The sequence below is a fragment of the Carcharodon carcharias genome, chromosome 25, assembly GCF_017639515.1.
Source record: "Carcharodon carcharias isolate sCarCar2 chromosome 25, sCarCar2.pri, whole genome shotgun sequence".
NCBI classification, from domain to species: Eukaryota; Metazoa; Chordata; class Chondrichthyes; order Lamniformes; family Lamnidae; genus Carcharodon; species Carcharodon carcharias.
The window spans coordinates 5,135,513-5,153,867 of record NC_054491.1 but is presented as its reverse complement, the minus strand read 5'-3'; the positions used below and the strand labels follow the sequence as shown (position 1 = coordinate 5,153,867).

Below are 18,355 nucleotides of genomic sequence, written 5' to 3'. Positions count from 1 at the left end.
TTTCAATAGAGAACCCCGCAGCTTAAACTGTCATGACATTCTATTAATTAACAAACTAGGATCAACTGAAACATTTTAAATTTGCAGTTGAATCAGTACCCAGGAAGTTGCAGGACTATTTTAAAGTGGTTCTGTCGTCAGTTCCCAAGTTTAGAATTTGCCTTGTTTATTTTGTGGGACAGGCTCCACAGAAATAGAGGAATAGAAACACTGCATCTGCAGCTTTTTTATGGTCCACGACTATGTACTTTGCTGTCCTTCCTTCACCAGACACAGGGCGGGAGTTTGTCTTTATAATCTATTATATGTACACCAAACAGCTGGAAAATTACTTAGCAAACCACCTGTACTGGTGAAGCACATGGCCTTTGAATACAGCATTACCAGGTTTATTGCCAACAGCACCATGTAGAAGGCAGCATTCCAATAATGTGGAGATAAACAATATTTCAGGTTAAAAATGCAAGTAAAAATGCATGTACTTTGCAATTCTGATTTGGGAGAATCATCACTGCCCCACTCTTCTGCTACTCCTCTCCCATTTACATTTCCATGACACCCTCATCTATCAAGTGTAGACAGAAGATTCAGAAAATCTATCAATAATTCACAGTCCTCATTAAAATATAAGTCTTTGATGCCATTTAAACAAGATGTTGGTGCTTTTACATATTCCACTGCAGCCAGTGGTGAAAAAATTGGCATATATCCCAATGCTTACACTTTTGGTGCCAGAGTTTTTCAACCAAAAATAAGCACAGTTAACATAACTGACATTATGTCAATACAGAGCTGTTGTTTTTGGATTTGTATATTGGCGCATAACTACCAATCGACAGCAACTATAAAAAAAGTTAGGTGTCGTGACTGTAGGCTATGTTGCCAAGAGCCCAATAATGACAGAAACATTTGCAACCAAGATACCAAAAGATGTGGTTCTTGCGTGTTTGAAAGAATTCACCAATAACTCTGCCGCAATCCATAAGGGGCAACCTTAAATTCTGTGTACAAAAAATAACACTTACATAGAATGTGGCTGGTATTTTATGCAGATATTTTGTATTGATACTTCATGTTGAGGAAATTCAGCTTTGTTTCTCTTAAAAGCATGAGGTCTGATTTAGTTTCTCGAAGTTCTTGCAGTACTGTTCTATCATAATCATTTTTGTTTTACTCATTCACGGGATGTGGGCTTCGTTAGCTGGGGCAGCATTTATTGCCCATCCCTAATTACCCTTGAGAAGGTGGCGGTGAGCTGCCTTCTTAAACCGCTGCAGTCACTGTGGTGTAGGTACATCCACAGCGCTGTTAGGGAGGGAGTTCCAGGATTTTGACCCAGCGACAGTGAAGGAGCGGTGATATATTTCCCAGTCAGGATGATGTGTGGCTGTGAGGGGATCTTGTACAGGTTGAGAGTTCAGCAAAATCTCTCATTACGTGAGCAAACCAATTTCAAAATCTTAATCACATTAGCTATACTGAATCTGGGAACAAGAAATGGTTTTCTCAGGATCCAAATGTATATCACTGGGCAGATTTTATTTTAATCCGTTATGAATTAAAAGTAAGCTTCTTAGAAAATGTCTATTGTTCTACTAACTTTTTAAAGTAAGTTGGTTCCCAATTTTGAACTTGGCATTTTCTCTTCAGTGCAGAGATCATGTGTCATCTCAGTGCCTACACATCTATTTATACCTTCCCGAATGAATCAGATGCGGAGTTAACCACTCTGCAGGAATTAACTGAGTCAAAACCCATCATAAACTTCAACTCATACAAGACTCTTCTGCTTATATCCTAATCCTCTCAAAATTCCATGCCCTTACATTCCATGCCATTTCTTCACAGATTCATATGACACATGTCGTCATTCAGCCCATCATGTCTGTGCCTTTGGAAGAACTATTCAATTAGTACCACTCTCCTGCTCTATCTCCATAGTCCTGCAATATTTTTCCTTTTCAAATATAGTATTATATTAGGGCACATCAAAGGCATCCTGTAGGATGATGGCTACCCTGATCAGATCATTTCACCCTGTATATCACGCAAAATCATGAACGGGCAGAAGGCCGTCACTTTTGGCCATGAAAAGTGCCCACTGTACCTCAGATTACCCTGGAAGGGTATCTCAAAAATTTGAGCAACAGATGAAGCTAGCTATTTCACACGGCTACTATGCAGTAGTAACACAAGCAGTATTTGCCACTAATAGGATGCTGCCATCAAGCCAAAAAGACATTCTGTCTGTCATACAAACAAGTAATGTGGTATATGAATTGCAGTGCCAGTATGATGCTTGGTATGGTGGTTGTACATCCTAAAGGCTGGCGGATTGTATCAAATGGCATGTCTCAGCTGCTGTTCTCAATGGGTAGGATATAGACCGTACTCATCCACCCATGCTTGCAAAACTCAAAACATAGTGTCCAACATTAGATGGGATTCTGTGATTGGTCAATATTTGCCAAATAATCCTCAATGTGCTAAGAATTATGCCGACAATCAATTTAAGATCATCAGTGGGGCTCACAGTGTGGCACATGTGTTTGTACTGGAAGCTACATATATTAATACACAGGGCCCTGTTCTTTGCAGATAGAAAGAACACGTACACATATTGAGCCTGTTTCAGGAAAACAAAATAAATGACAGCCATTTGCTGACTCATTCCCCAGGGCAATACCTTGACCAATCCGGGTCAAGCTGCCTGGTTTAACTTTCAAACAATGCTTGGCGATTAACTGTCAGTTACCATCACTGGTGCATTCTCCATGGCATCGCCACTTGGCAACCAATCAGCACTCTCTTCATATACAGTATAAATTGTTGCTTTCCCCTTAGATTTTTATTCTTGCGGAGTGTCCTGATGCGTGCAAGATGAAAAGCTTAGGCATGTCTCTTTATTCAGCAATACTCAAGTTCTGTACTACCAAATGACTATATACATAAAAAAATTCTACATGGATGCAATACTCCAGCTGAGGGCTACGTCTGATTCCCTCCAATCACATATCTGCCACAGTACCAAAACAGCTCGTATCAGTCACAAATTACATCCTATGTGACAGTGACAAAGGTAAGCTATCCTTCCATGTCTTCTCAACCTGTCTACACAGAGTCTTTGCCTTAGTTGATCACACTATCCTCCATTAATGCGACAATATTGTCCATCTTAGTGGGACGGCCCCAAGGAATGGAACTCAGCTCCATTCTTGTCTAGTAGTCACCAGAAAATCACTTGCAATGGCTTCCCTTTCTGTTCCATACTGTTATCTCTGGTGTCACCCAAGGATCCATCCTCGGCCCCTTTTGGTTTCTTATCTACATGCTGCTGCTTGACAATATCATCTGAAAACAAAATTTCAGTTTCTACATGTACGCTGATGACATCCAGTTCTACCTCGCCACCAACTCTCTCTATTCTTCCAATGTCTCTTAAGCTGTCCGATTGCTTGTCTGACATCCAGTACTCGATGAGCAGAAAATTAAATATTAAATATTTAATATTTAACTAAATATTAAGACAGAAGCCAGTGTCTTCAGTCCCTGCTACAAACTCTGTTCCCTATCCACTGACTCAATCCCTTTCCCTGGCAACTCTGAGGCTGAACCAGAATGTTTGTAAACTTGATGTCACATTTGACCCCGCAAGAAGAGCTTCCAACCATATAGCAATGTTAATGTCTATAATGTTATTGGGAATTATTATTTTTTAAATAGAGTTTAGTGGTGTGTGTGTGTCTTCATTGGATTAAAGCCATGTAGTCTGGCTGCTTTGATGTATAGAAAGAAGTAGGTTTGAAATGGTAATTAGATAAACATGGAGAAGTTTAGAAACATAGATGTCAAGGAGGCAATTTGCATTTTTAAATAAGCCATTCAAAAGAATGGGTGAAATATTCCATCTGGCTGGGAGACGCTATATAGGTTATGGCAGTTGTTCAAGTTTCCCTCCGAGACTTAAAGAACTCAGCCTTTACCAATTTCTGTGTCATAACAATGCCATCACTCAGAATGCCTAATTTTACCTCTAACACTGCCCAAATCTAGCCCACTTCAGCTCACCAGCTGCTGAAACACTCATCCATTCCTTTGCTACCTCTAGGCTTAACAATTCCAATGCACTCCTGGCTGCCCAAATGTTCTGCCCTCTAAGTATGAGGTCATCCAAAGCGCCGCTGCCCATGTTCTAACTCTCAAAGTTCCATTCACTCATCACCATGTGCATGTTAACTTGCATTAGATCTGAATTAAGCAATAGCTCAATTTTAATTTTTTATCCTTATTTTCAAATTTCTGCACAAAATGCACCTGTCTACCTCTGTAATCTTCTCCACCCAAAAAGCCCTCCAAAATATCTAAGCTCCTCTAATTCTGGGTTCTTACACATCCCCAATTTAAATCATTCCAGCATCAGTGGCCATGGCTTCAGTTGCCAAAGCCCTCAGTGATGGAATTTCCTCCATGAAATTCTCCACCTCTCTTTCCTCCTTTTAAGACAGTCCTTAAAACATACCTCCAAGGGCAAGCTTTTCATCATAAAGTCAGAGTCACTTACATCGCAGGAGGCTGCCATTTGGCTCAGCGAGTCTATGCCTGCTCCCCACAAAGCAATCTAGCCAGTCTGATTGCCCTATGGCTCTGCAAGTTAATTTCCCTCAAGTGCTCTACCAATTTCCTTTTGAAATCATTGATTGATTCCCCTTCCACCAGCAGCTTTCAGATCATTACCACTCACTGCATAAAAAAGTTCTTCCTCACATTCCCTGCATCTCTTGCTCAAAAGCTTAAACGTGTCCCCTAGTCCTTCCACGATCAGCTAATGGGGAGAGTTTTTCCTTGTCTACCTTAACTAAGCCGGTTGTAATCTTGTATTCTTCTATCAAATCGTACCTCAATCTTCTTTGCTCCAAGCAGAACGACCCAAGCCTTACCAACTAAACCTTTTAACTAAAATCCCCATCCCTGGAGCCTTTCTGGTAAATTTCCTCTGTATCTCTCAAGGATCTTCACATCTTTTCTGAAGTGTGGTGACCAGAACTAGATGAAATTCTCTAGTTAGGGCCTAACCAGAGCTTTATAAAACCAGAGCTTTTGTACTCAATACTTCTATTTATGAAGCCCAAGATCCTATATGCTTTGCTAACCGCTCACTCAATATATCCTGTTCAAAAATCATCTCCCCTAATACCTTCTTACATGGGTAGGTGTCAAATGTTACTTTATAACGGTCCTGTAATGTGCCTACTTTAAAAAGATATAAGTGATTTATAAAGGTTCCATTATACATAAAGTACAAAACCTCATCTTCAAACACTTCCAGACTCACTCCATCCACCTCTTCAAATTACTCCAGATTTACATCCCTTCTGGCAGCTCTCGTTAAACATTTCTCACTCCCTACCATGGGATGCAGAACCTTCAGTCAACTCACCCCCGGTTTTCTGGCAGCCTTTTGCAAATTTCTCTCTTTCTTACATTAGGCCACCCCAGCTTCGAAAGCCTCCTTACAAAGTCAACCTCTGGGTTAGCCAACTACTTTAATGTTGCCAAAAACAAAAACAGAATTACCTGGAAAAACTCAGCCGGCCTGGCAGCATCGAGACACTTTAATGTCCCTGCTACTTGGCTCTGAAATCGAAATGCCTTAGGGCGTTTTAACGCTTAAAAAAAAAAACAAAATAATAAACTGCTGGACAGACAGATGAGTGTGGGCTCAAAAACAGTGATGACCGCAAGTGGAATTAACGAACGCAGGCGGGGTGAGTGAACCTCTAAGGCTGGTGCCTAATGTTATATTTACAGCGACGAAAAGAGGGGGCAAAACGTCTTTCTGGTGACAGATTCGACGTCGCCATGGTCGGGCAGCATGTCATGAAGGGCCCAGTTGGGGTGGAGGGGTGGAGTGGGGGGGGGGGGGGGGGGGGGGAAAGGGGTGGAGGGGGAAAGACCCGCCTCCCCAGCAGTTCAAATGCGCTCGGCAAATGAAGCAACGACGACTCCGGCTGGTCAACCTTCCATAATTCCAAGAACAAATTCCACACTGCCCCTCGCACTCGGGCCTGAGTGGCTACCTACCGATCTGCCCTATGAACTCGATTTTAATCCCTTGGTGTTCTAGCCTTTTCCCGGGGTTTTTCAGAGTGACGTTCAGTTTCCCGGAGACGGTCTCCCCATCGTAGAACAGGTAGTACTTATCCTTCTTCCCGTCCTCTGTCTTGTGCTCCACTCTTTTGCGGGTCTCGGCGTCATTCAGCAAAACGTCAATTTCTGCACTTTGCCCAAAACTGAAAAAGCTCATTTTTGTTGTTGTTGTTGTTGTTGTTGTTTTTTTTTCTCCTCTTTCTCTCTGTCTCTCTCTGTCTCTCTCTCTCTTTCCTTTGCTTTCAAAATGGAATTTAAAAAAAAGAAAGGAAACGTAGGGTGGACCCGAAGCCCCTGTCTCGTCCCGGAATAAAACACACTGCTGGACCTGGACCCTGTACAAACCTCTTCCCCCCACCCCACCACCACCACCACCACCCCCCCCCCACCACCACAGCCCAAGTGGGTTGCAAGGCTGCTTGGATCCTTTTCCTGTTTCGGTGTCTCTGCAGCAACTTCGCCCTCGCCCTCAGCGCGCATGCGCCCCTCCGCCCGCCCCTGCATGAGGCGCACGCGCCAGCCTGGATGTCACGTGACCTCATATTTCTTCACCACCAACCCCTCCAATTAAAATTACATTTAACTCTCATTTTTTTTTTTAAAAAAAAAATAACAAACCTAAATTTCAATTCAGAGTGAAGGAAACGTATTTATGTGAAATTTTGACCCTTCTTCCCCAATCTTGGACTTAAATAATCCTTTTTTTTTTGTCAAAACTTTATATAGCGTCAGGATGACGAGAGACCAGAATTCACTGGGAAACAAATTAAAGACTCAATCCAATAAACCACCCAAAAGGAAGTACCCGCTGCCCATTTGAATATTTGTAATTCCAACTGACAAAAGCCTGGAAACGAACCCGCCCAACCGCGCACGCGCAATAACGGCCGCGCGCCGCCGCTGAGAAAATAACTTAAAAAAAAAACAAATTAGGCTTCAGATAGCAATTTAAAGCTTTCCATAAATGTAAACGCAGTGATTAAAAAAAAAATTATAATATTTCAGTTTTTTATAATCCCCTTTTGCGCCGGCCGGCATGGGGGTGGGGGTGGGGGTGGGGGGGGGGTGGTGCTGCTGGGGAGTTGTTGAGGATTAGTGCGCAGGCGCGGCGCCGGCGCCCTGTTTTGGCGGGTGAATTGGGTTTGAAATGGCTGGAACGCAGCTGGTGCTGGGACTGGAATCCTTCAAACTGCGGCAGATTAGTACAGGTAAGGGAGGGGAGGGGAGGGGAGGGGAGGGAGTTGAGCATCTTGGGGATGGTGAAGCTACCTCCCTGCTACGATCTGCAGGGGAGGAGAGGTTAACTAATAAATAAGTAGTTCCTTTGTAGGGGTATCTTTCCTGTCCCGGGGACAGGACAGGACTGGACTGGGTGCCGAATACGATGACGACCTGCTTTGCACTTACTTCTTGAACTGATTTGTTTGCAAGTCATGGGATGCATCATTTTGTTTTTTGTTTGGATGCATAATTAACCATTCATACGCCATCCGGAGATGGTTCAACTGAAAATTACCCGTGCAACTTAACTGTAGGTAGGTCCTGGCTGTCGTTCACAGTCAATTGGTCCAACTGCATACCTTGCAAATGATTATGTTCTCGGTGTGATAACTCACAAACCAGTTGCAAGCGCATGCACTAAGTCAGCCGAACATCGCAGGGATTTAAAGACGAATCATATCGGGCTGGAGACGTTACTCCGGCCATTTCTGTTTTTATTTCAGATTTCCAGCATCTGCAGTATTTAGGGTTAAGGTTAGGGTTCGTCCAGGACATGTTTTGTGATCCAGACGAGTTTGGAAATGAACCGTGGAGGAATCCTGACATGCATTGTGTGCCTGCAGCTCCTTGTTGCTCTCTCTTCACCCCCCCCCCCCTCCCCCAACCACCTTAAACCAGCTTATATTTCACCCACAACAAAAACAGAATTACCTGGAAAAACTCAGCAGGTCTGGCAGCATTGGCGGAGAAGAAAAGAGTTGACGTTTCGAGTCCTCATGACCCTTCAACAGAACTTGAGTGAGTCCAAGAAAGGGGTGAAATGTAAGCTGGTCTCCTTGTAAAGAAAAATCAGTTATGTTGAAGGGTCATGAGGACTCGAAACGTCAACTCTTTTCTTCTCCGCCGATGCTGCCAGACCTGCTGAGTTTTTCCAGGTAATTCTGTTTTTGTTTTGGATTTCCAGCATCCGCATTTATTTTGTTTTTATCCTTGTTGCTGCCCTGGAGGTAGCGTGAGATTGTTGTGATTTGCTGTGATCCGTGTAAATCCACAGACTGGTTAATCTCGTAGGAATACAGTGCCAAAAAAATGCCTGTTGATTCACTGATTGATTGTATCATGATAGTTGTGATTATATTTGTCATATAAGTAGATGTTGCAGGAATTCTTGTACATGCAGTTCTGTATCCAATTTTACAACGATGTGGTTTTTTTTAAGAAAAACATATAATTTCTAACGCCTATTTTCCGGCTGGATTTTTAATAAACTTTAATATCATTGAGACTGCCGGCCAGCTGAATATACAATTTGCATTCCGCCCCCAAGTGGGATGAAAAGGAACATTCTCGCGCCCGTCCACCTCTGAGAGCGTGAAGGACTCATCGCCTGTTGACATTTACACAATTGCTCTTTAGAGGTTTTTGAGATGAGACATCAAAAATTGTAATTATCTGTTCTCCAACATCCAACACACTGACTACAGCAGATATGGTAATTACATTCCTCTGGAATATACAGTCAGCAAAGATTTTTAAGAACCGTGTTTTACCAAGTCAGAGCAGATATCACAATGACATACTGAAAGTCTGCAAGACCAGGGTGTGTGTATGTGTGTGTCTCTCTTTCTGAAGTATTGAGCACAGATATTGCAAAGCAGACACAAATAACTTCCCAGAAATACTAGGGAACCAAGGGTATATTGAAGGAGAGTGTAAAGAAGGAGGAATTGAAGGTAATTAGTATTACTGAAAAAAATGTGTTGGAGAAATTAATAGAACTGAAAGCCGATAAATCCCCAGGGCCCGATAATCTACATTCCAGGCTACTAAAGGAGGTGACCCTGGAAATAGTGGATGTGTTGGTTGTCATTTTCCAAATTCTGTAGATACTGCAACAGTCCTGGCAGATTGGAGGGTGGCAAATGTAACCCCACTATTTAAAAAAGGAGGAAGAGAGAAAACAGCAAATTACAGACTGGTTAGCCTAACACCAGTAGTAGGGAAAAAAATATGAGTCTATTATAAAGGATGTGATAACAGGACACTTAAAAATATCAGTAGGAGTGGACAAAGTCATGTTTGACAAACCTACTGAAGTTTTTTGGGGACGTAACTAGTAGAATAGATATGGGCAAAACAGTGGATGTGATGTATTTGGATTTTCAGGAAGCTTTTGATAAAGTCCCACATAAGAGGTTAGTGTGCAAAATTAAAGCACGTGGGATTGGAGGTAATATATTAGCATGGATTGAGAATTGGTTAGCAGGTAGCAAACAGAGGCAGGAATAAATGGATCTTTTTTGGAGTGGCAGGCAGTGATTAATGGGTTACCGCAGGGATTAGTGCTGGGGCCCCTGCTATTCAAAATACATCAATCATTTTGATGAGGGAATCAAATGTAATATTTCCAAGTTTGCTGATGATACATTCCCACCTAGTTTTGTGAGTGGTGAGGAGGATGTTAAGAGGCTTCAAAGTGATCTGGACAAGTTGAGTGAATGGCCAAATACATGGCAGAAGCAGTATAATGTGGATAAGTGTGAAGTTAACGACTTTGGTAGGAAAAACAGAATGGCAGAGTATTATTTCAATGGTAATGTACAGAGGGACGACCTGGGTGTCCTTGTACACAAGTCACAGAAAGCAAGTGTGTAGGTGCAGCAAGCAGTTAAGAAGGTAAATAGCATGTTGGCCTTCATTGCAAGATGATTTGAGTACTGGAGCAAGGATGTCTTACTGCAGATGTACAGGGCTTTGGTGAGACCACAGCTGGATTATAGTGTGCAGTTTTGGTCTCCTTACCAAAGAAAGCACGCACTTGCCATGGAGGAAGTGCAGTGAAGGTTCATCAGATTGATTCCTGGGATGGCAGGATTGTCATATGGGTCAACTAGGCCTTTATTCACTGGAATTTAGAAGAAGGTGAGGGGGTGGGGGTGGCCTCATTGAAATGTATAAAATTCTGATGGGGCTGGATAGACTGGATGCAGGATAATGTTTCTGCTGACTGGGTGGGTGGATTCTAGAACAAGGGGTGACAGTCTCAGTTTACAGGATAGGCCATTCAGGACTGAGATGAGATGAATTTTCCTCACTTGGTGGTGAACCTGTGCAATTCTCTACCACAGAAGGCCGAATATATTTAAGAAGGAAATAGATTTATAGGTGCTAAAGGCATCAAGTAGTATGGGGAGAGAGTGGGAGTATGGCATTGAGATAGAGGATCAGCCATAACCATATTGAATGATGTAGCAGGCTTGAGGGGCCGAATGGCCTACTCCTATTTTCTATGTTTTTATAAGTAACCATACCAGAAGGAGGAATCTACTGTAATCCAAGATCTTTTGGGGATGAAACATGGAAATCTGTTCCATGCAGCTACACCTAGGATGACAACTGAACAAAACAACTGCAAACTGGAATTGCCACATCAAAACCAGCCAAAGGACAGTTAACCAGATATTTCTTTTGGTTGTTTAGTCTTTACAATTCATGGAAAAAATAAACAATCTTTACATCTATCTTCTCATTCTACCATCTGTACTTGTTTGTGTATGTGAGTGGGGCCCAGGGAATGTATGACTTGTGAATGAGTGTTACGATTTACCTAGTTCTCTTCTATTAATTCGAAAGTAGGTCAAAAAACTTATATTGTTCTTTAATTTAAACTCAGAAAACCTGTGAGATTAATTCTTTATCATCTGAAAGTGTACATGGTGGGATTCCTATAGCTTTGGCAAGGCACGTTCTCACTGAATTCACAACACTACCATGTCACAGCCAGACCTGGAGTGGTAAATTAGACGAGTCACTTTTTAACCCTTCATCATGTGGTCATAACACCAACTCATGTGGTTCAGCAGTTTTGGCATTGTGTGAGGATATTCATGGACTTGGGTTCACGTGCATTGCTGGGAATCTGTAGGTAGTTTGGCTCAATGAAGAGGTGGAGGAAAGACTTTTATGGGTTTTATTTTTGTAATTCAGCTTTTAACTATTTTACAGATACGGTGAATGTTAGCTGAGCGTGCAGTATAATTAAAAGTTGGGTGTGGAACAGTGAGAATATTCTAAATTGGTATTTTTAATCATTTCCAAGCACAAAAAGAAAAATACAATGGAAGATGCATGAAATAGGTTTAAAGCAAATACAGAGACTGGGAGAGGGGTGGAAAGAACAGACAGTACCCTCCCCTTTTGCCTAGAGTTCATGCTTTCAGTTGCATGGGTCTGGAGCTCTAGAATTTTCTCCTTGCACTCTCTACCTTGCTTTCCTCCTTTAAGACCTCTTTGATCAGGCTTTTGATCATCTGATATCTCTTATATGGCCAAGTGTCATATTTTGTTTTCTAGTGCTCCTGTGAAGCACCTTGGGACACTTTATTATGTTAAAATCACTTTGTAAATTGTTGTGCCATCATCTATTTTATTCTTTTTTCCCTTCCTCTGAACCTGCTTAAAACCATCTTTAACTCTTTACAGTTCCAATGAATGGACATCAGCCTGAAGCATTAACTATGTACACTCTCCACAAGTGCTGAGTATTTGCAGCATTTTCTGTTTTGATATTATTTTCAAATGTGAGTGCGCACAATTTTTAGTCTGATTTTTCTAGCATGGTAAGTTTCCTTCTCTTAACTCGCGCTTGCAGGCAAACTGATGTTCTGGACATTCTACTCCCATGTCACCTCCAAATCAGCTCATGGCTGCCACCAGAGAGTATCTACGAGCTGCCAAGTCAAGATGGTATAATTTCCCTCCCTGTGCAGCAGTGCGCATGTGGGAGCTTGTACCCATATCCTTGCACACTGCATTATGGTACCCATATTAACCTTATCAACTGTGTAAACATTAACATGGTAGCCCTCTCCTACCTGCACTTTTTAGCTGATATATCGATTATGTACCATATGTTTAAAAAAAAATACACTAACTTGTCTGCTTTTTTTTCTGCTTCTCATGGACCTATTAGACTGCCAGCTGTAGAAGGAAGCTGAGTTTACTGGTTGCTTGTTGCCAGCTTACAGATGATACATATTAGGACACTGCCAATTAAATAAAAGACCTAATACTGTGTCAGTGATGTCAGGAGTACAGCACTCTGGTGACTATATGCTATAATAGAAATAGCAATGTTCGCATTCGTGAGCATCCAGGTACAACTTTACAAACACTGTTGGCAGGCTAATATGTATTTAAAAGGAAAACGCTGCTTGGAAGCCAATTGAGCACTGCTTTTCTGGAGTTGAAGCAGATATGTAAAATGAATAACAGGCACATGACAAATGTTGTTATAGTCTCATTGTATTTTATGTGTCTCTCATTCTTTTGAGTGTTGAAAGATGCATTGATTTTTGGTGCTTTTTTTCAGCATGGGTAGATACAGTATGGGAGTTGGATTTTACAGAGACTGAACCATTAGATTCACGTTTGGAATCAGAGATCACAGAAAATGGAATTGAAATATTCTCCCAACTTTACAAGAGACTTTTTAAGTTCATTGACCAGCACCAGCCAGCAGAGACATTGGGTGTAAGTATTCTGGATGGTTTGTATTCTCCCTTTAGTCTAATCATTGCCATCAGTGCAAATTTATGACTAAATGCATTCTTTCTTTACTTTTATGCCTTGCTTTCCATTCAAGCTGCACCTTTTAGGAAGATAGTAAGCATTATTGTAGTCTTGCTTAATACCTTCAAATGTGATGGCTCCCTTTATGGAATCATAGGATCTTGCGGCACAGGAGGTTATTTGTCAATGGTCATTAGTTCTATTGGGGTGGGATTTTTCCAGACTGCTGCACCACTGCTGGGACCTCTCCTTCACTCTCACCAGCCAAATAAGTTGTGTCTGTATAAGAGGAGGTTTATAGATTAGTGGTAGTGTTGCCAGACCAGTATTCCAGAGACAAAAGAGTTCAAATCCCACCATGGAGGCTGATGGAATTTAAGTTCAGATAATAAATCTGAAAATAAATAAGAGACCATGAAGCGATTGTCGTAAAAACACTAATGTCCTTTAGGGAAGGAAAATTGCCATTCTTACCTGGTCTAGCCTACATGTAACTCCAGACCCACAGCAATGTGGTTGACTCTTAAAATCCACTCAGTTGTATCAAAACAGTTAAAAGTCAATGAAAAGGAATGAAACCCGGTGGATCACTTGGCATCGACCTATGCACTGGAAACAACAACAGCAGAAGTAGCCCTGTTGATCCTGCACTGTCCTCCTTAGTAAAACCTTGGGGGCTTGTGCCAAAATTGGGAGAGCTGTTCCACAGACTAGTCAAGCAACGGCCTGACATAGTTGCACTCATGGAATCAAATCTTACAGATAATGTCCCAGACACCACCATCATTATCCCTGGGTATGTCCTGTCCCACCAAAAGAACAGACCCCATGGAGATGGCAGCACAGTGGTATACAGTCAGGAGGGAGTTGCCCTAGGAGTTTTCAACATTGACTCTGGACCCATAAAGTCTCATGGCATCAGGTCAAAGGGCACAGAATGTACTCTGGGTGGGGGACTTCAATGTCTATTACCAGATGTGGCTCAGCAGTATGACTACTGACCAAGCTGGCTGAGTCCTAAAAGACATAAATGCTAGACTGGGTCTGCAGCAGGTGGTGAGGGAACCAACAAAACCTACTTGACCTCATCCTCACCAACTTGCCTGCCCCAGATGCATCTGTTCATGACAGTATCGGTAGGAGTGACTACCACATAGTCCTTGTGGAGACCAAGTCCCATCTTAACATTGAGGATACCCTCTATTGTGTTGTGTGACACTACAACTGTTCTAAATGGGATAGATTTATAGCCAATCTAGCAACTTGAATGGGCAACCATGAGGCGCTGTGGGCTATTAGCAGCAGCAGAATTGTATGCAACCACAATCTGTAACCTCGTGGCCCAGCATATCCCCCACTCTACCATTTCCACTAAGCCAGGGTTCAATGAAGAGTACAGGAGGGCATGCCAGGAGCAGCACCAGGCACATCTAAAAATGAGGTGTCAACCTGGTGAAGCACCAACACAGAACCAATTGCATGCCAGACAGTGATAGCAGCATGCAACAGACAGCTAAGTGATCCCGCAGCCAATGGATCAGATCTAAGCTCTGCAGTTCTGTCACATCCAGTTGTGAATGATGTTGAACAATTAAACAATGAACAGGAGGACGAGTCTCCACAAATATCCCCATCCTCACTGATGGGGGAGCCTGGCGCATCAGTGCAAAAGACAAGGTTGAAGCATTTGCAACAATCTTCAGCCCGAAGTGCTGAGTGTCTCCTCCTGAGGTTCCCAGCATCACAAATACCAGTCTTCAGCCATTTCAATTCACTCCACGTGATGTCAAGAAACAGCTGAAGGCACTGGATACTGCAAGGCTATGGGCCCCGACAATATTCCAATAGTACTGAAGACATGTACTTCAGAACTAGCTGTGGCCTTAGCCAAGATTTTCCAGTACAGCTACAACATTGGCATCTACCCAGCAATTGGAAAACTGCTAAGATATGTCCTGTATTCAAAAAGCAGGACAAATCCAACCCAGCCAATTACCGCCCCAGTCTACTCTCGATCCTCAGTAAAATAATGGAAAGTGTCGTAGATAACTATCAAGTGGCACTTAATCAGCAACAACCTGCTCGCTGATGCTCAGTTTGGGTTCTGCCAGGACCACTCTGCTCCTGAGCTCATTAGGGCCTTAGTCCAAACATGGACAAAGAGCTGAACTTGGTGAAGTGAGTCAACGAGGGGAAAACTCTCCACTGGTTAGAGTCATACCTGGCACAAAGGAAGATGGTTGTGGTTGTTGGAGGTCAAACATCTCTTTTCCAGGGTATCACTTCAGGAGTTCCTTGGGGTAGTGTCCTAGGCCCTACCATCTTCAGCTGCTTCATCAATGGCCTTCCATCAGAAGGTCAGAAGTGGGGATGTTCATTGATGATTGCACAATGCTCAGCATTATTTGCTACTCCTCAGATACTGAAGCAGTCCATGCCCAAATGCAACAAGACCTGGACAACATCCAGGCTTGGGATGTTGAATGGCAAGTAACATTCGTGCCAGGCAATAACCATCTCCAACAAGACAGAATCTAACCATCGCTCCTTGACGTTCAATGGCGTTACCATCACTTAATACCCCCCACCTATTGACATCCTTGGGAGTTACCATTGACCAGAAACTGAATTAGCCCAGTCATATAAATACTGTGGCTACAAGAGCAGGTCAGAGGCTGGGAATTCTGTGGAGAGTAATTTGCCTCCCGACTTCCCAAAGCCTGTCGTCCATCTCCAAAGTACAAGCTAGGAGTGTGATGGAATGCCCTCCATTTGCCTGGATGAGTGCAGCTCCAACTACACTCAAGCTTGATACCATCCAGGAAAAAGCAACCTACTTGATTGGCAGCCAAACCCCCACCTTCAGCATCCATTCCCTCCACCACCAAAGCACAGTGGCAGAAGTGTGTACCGTCTACAAGATGCACTGCAACAACTCTTCAAAGATCCTTCAGCAGCACCTTCCAAACCGAAAACCTTTACCACTGAGAAGGACAAGGCAGATGCATGGGAACACCACCACCTGCAAGTTCCCCTCCAAGCCACACACCATGTTGACTTAGAAATATATTGCCATTTGCTGGGTCAAAATCCTGGAACTCCCTCCCAAACATCACTGGGTATGCCTACACTGCATGAAGTACAGCAGATCAAGAAGGCAGCTCACCATCACTACCTTCTTGAGGGCAATTAGGGATGGGCAATAAATGCTGGCCTAGCCAGCACATCCTGTGAAAGAATTTTTAAAAAGTGTATTTTTCTAATTCAATTATCACATACTCGTGTGTATTTTAACTGTCGTTTTGTGGGAGTCTGGAAACATTGTGCAAAATCTTTTCCTTTGCCCTGTGATGTGATGAAATCCTACTCTAATAACCTCATGAATAAGCAATACAATTCATCAGAAAAGGTACATTGGACTCTTAATAGCATTCCTGTGTGCCTGGTAGAATAGAACTTTACGACTTCCTAATTTTTGTGATATGGTAGCAATGTAGATCAATCTCGTTTCCTTTTAAATAATGGTTGAGTGTTAATTGAAAGGCTGGACCAAATCCATGTTTTCACACTCAGAAACAATGAGAAGCTGATTTTACCGAACAGTGGCTGTGAAGAGCAGAATTGTTTTTATTTCATTGTGGATTCCATTTGTACCATATGTCATTTCTATAGACACTTGGATAAATTAGATAAGCTGTAACTGCTCCAAATTAAATCTGTAAAGTATGTAAAATGCATCTTGGTTTATTCGGGCAAGATTACTCATTTGTGTCGATTTAAAATTTATCTTGCCTATTAGTTCATTTGTCCAGGATTTCCAGCTTTGTCTGACTCATGAGCTGTTAATTTGAAGAAGTCAAGAAAGTTAGGTAATTGATAAAAGAAAGGGGAATAGAGAGAAGAAAATGAAAGCACTTAAAACTGAAAAAAATGCATAAAAGTTAGAAATTACAGAGGTGAAAAAATTATTTTGAGTTCTATGACTTGATTATGTTTTCTCTTTGTTAGTTCTTCCAAGAATAAAATGGCCATGATTCAGTCAGCTGTCAGGTTGCTCAGTCATTGGAAACATCACAACTTTGTCTTGTCCTCATTCAACGTCCACAAATGTGGTGTACACTGTAGGAATCTCTGAGTAATAATAGCAGTAGGTTTCTGGCTTCTTTTGCACTCGGCAGATCCAGGGCTCAAACCAGTTGCAAGGTCCTTAACACTGTTCTGTCTTAAATCAGCTAACTCAAAAAAGACTAGGAATCAAACCTCGAGGGGCCTTAACTTAATTATCGTTGAGCCTTTGGGCAAGTGTTCCATATTTCAAGTTTTTTTGCAAGATGAAGTTCAACTCCTGTAATATGAATCGAAACTGTTGTCTGCAAAGACAATCCCAATATTAATTTAAGTGATGCATTATGATGTCACATGGTTGGGGCGGGGAGAGAAGTCCTATAGAAAATGTTTCTAGACTATAATATAATCAACTGTTTTTTAAGATAGTGATTCATTTATATTGCGCATCTGCCACTGTCTAGCGCTGAAATTGATGGGACATTGGTACTATAAATATCGTGATACTACAAAAGGCTTTCTGGACACCTGTTTTTGGATTAGGTCTCTTGATGGGCAACAGACTTGTTAGTCCAGCCTTTGGACTCTGCAGTATTAAAAACAGAAGTGTTCTGATACCTAAGGTGGAGATGGCAACAGAGAGAACCTTGTTTCCTGCCAGTCTGAGTGGCTGAAACCTTATACTTCCCCTATACTGGTATTGCAAGTAGTTTCATTTCTACTAAATGGAATAAAAGCAATTTTTCAAATCTCCCTGTATGTGCAAGAGACTAGAGCCTTTGTGGTTGTTTTTGTTTTTGTTTCTTTTTAAAATGATTGTACTGAAAGTCCATGAAGCACTAATAAAGGAAACCTTCAATTCACCACTAATGTTGTTTTTGCAATTCTGCCTAATGTACTTTCCCATAAAAGTTAAGACCAGCTCTTGCTTCCACATGAAGTTATTAACATGAAATATCTGCTTCCTCTATTGGAGTCATTGAGGTATTTCAGTTCAGGAACTTTGATCCCTCTTATGTGTTGTGCTGCCTGATTTCAGCTATGGTAGCAGTAAGGGGCATTTGGCATCTGTGCTCTTGAGTTAGGGAGGGGGAAATAAATGACCTTTGCAGAAAGCATTTATGTGTGTTGAGAATGAGGGAATTAAGGTCAACTGCTTTTCACTTGGGTGAAGTACTTTAAGGTAAAAAGTTGACACCTTGTGGTGAAGAAGGGAAGAAATTAGTAGGAAAGGAGCATAAATAAGATTCTTTTGTAATGCCACCTCTAGCCCATTAATTTTCCACTTTTTAGCTTATTTTAATCCCATTCCAAAGTGATGGTACTAAGTTGCTAAAGGGATTTCAGATTG

At 42.0% G+C, this 18,355-nt stretch overlaps 2 protein-coding genes across 4 annotated transcripts in view; one reads left to right on the top strand and one right to left on the bottom strand.

Moving 5' to 3' along the window:
• Window positions 1-6,501, bottom strand: part of LOC121269606 (vacuolar protein sorting-associated protein 26B-like) — a 40,356-nt gene extending 33,855 nt beyond the window's left edge. The window contains exon 1 of the mRNA XM_041174307.1: window positions 6,082-6,501. Within this exon, the coding sequence (XP_041030241.1) occupies window positions 6,082-6,304 (223 nt within the window). The 5' untranslated portion in view covers window positions 6,305-6,501. The remainder of the gene's footprint in view (window positions 1-6,081) is intronic.
• Window positions 6,502-7,270: 769 nt separating this feature from the next.
• ncapd3 (non-SMC condensin II complex, subunit D3) overlaps window positions 7,271-18,355 on the top strand; it is an 80,188-nt gene continuing 69,103 nt past the window's right edge. For 2 of the 3 annotated variants that reach the window (XM_041174471.1, XM_041174470.1), the window contains exons 1-2: window positions 7,271-7,355; window positions 12,740-12,900. In XM_041174471.1, coding sequence (XP_041030405.1) covers window positions 7,295-7,355; window positions 12,740-12,900 — 222 coding nt within the window. In that variant the 5' untranslated portion in view covers window positions 7,271-7,294. Of the gene's footprint in view, window positions 7,356-7,624; window positions 7,683-12,739; window positions 12,901-18,355 lie in introns of those variants that run through there. The other variant, XM_041174472.1, reaches the window with a different exon arrangement.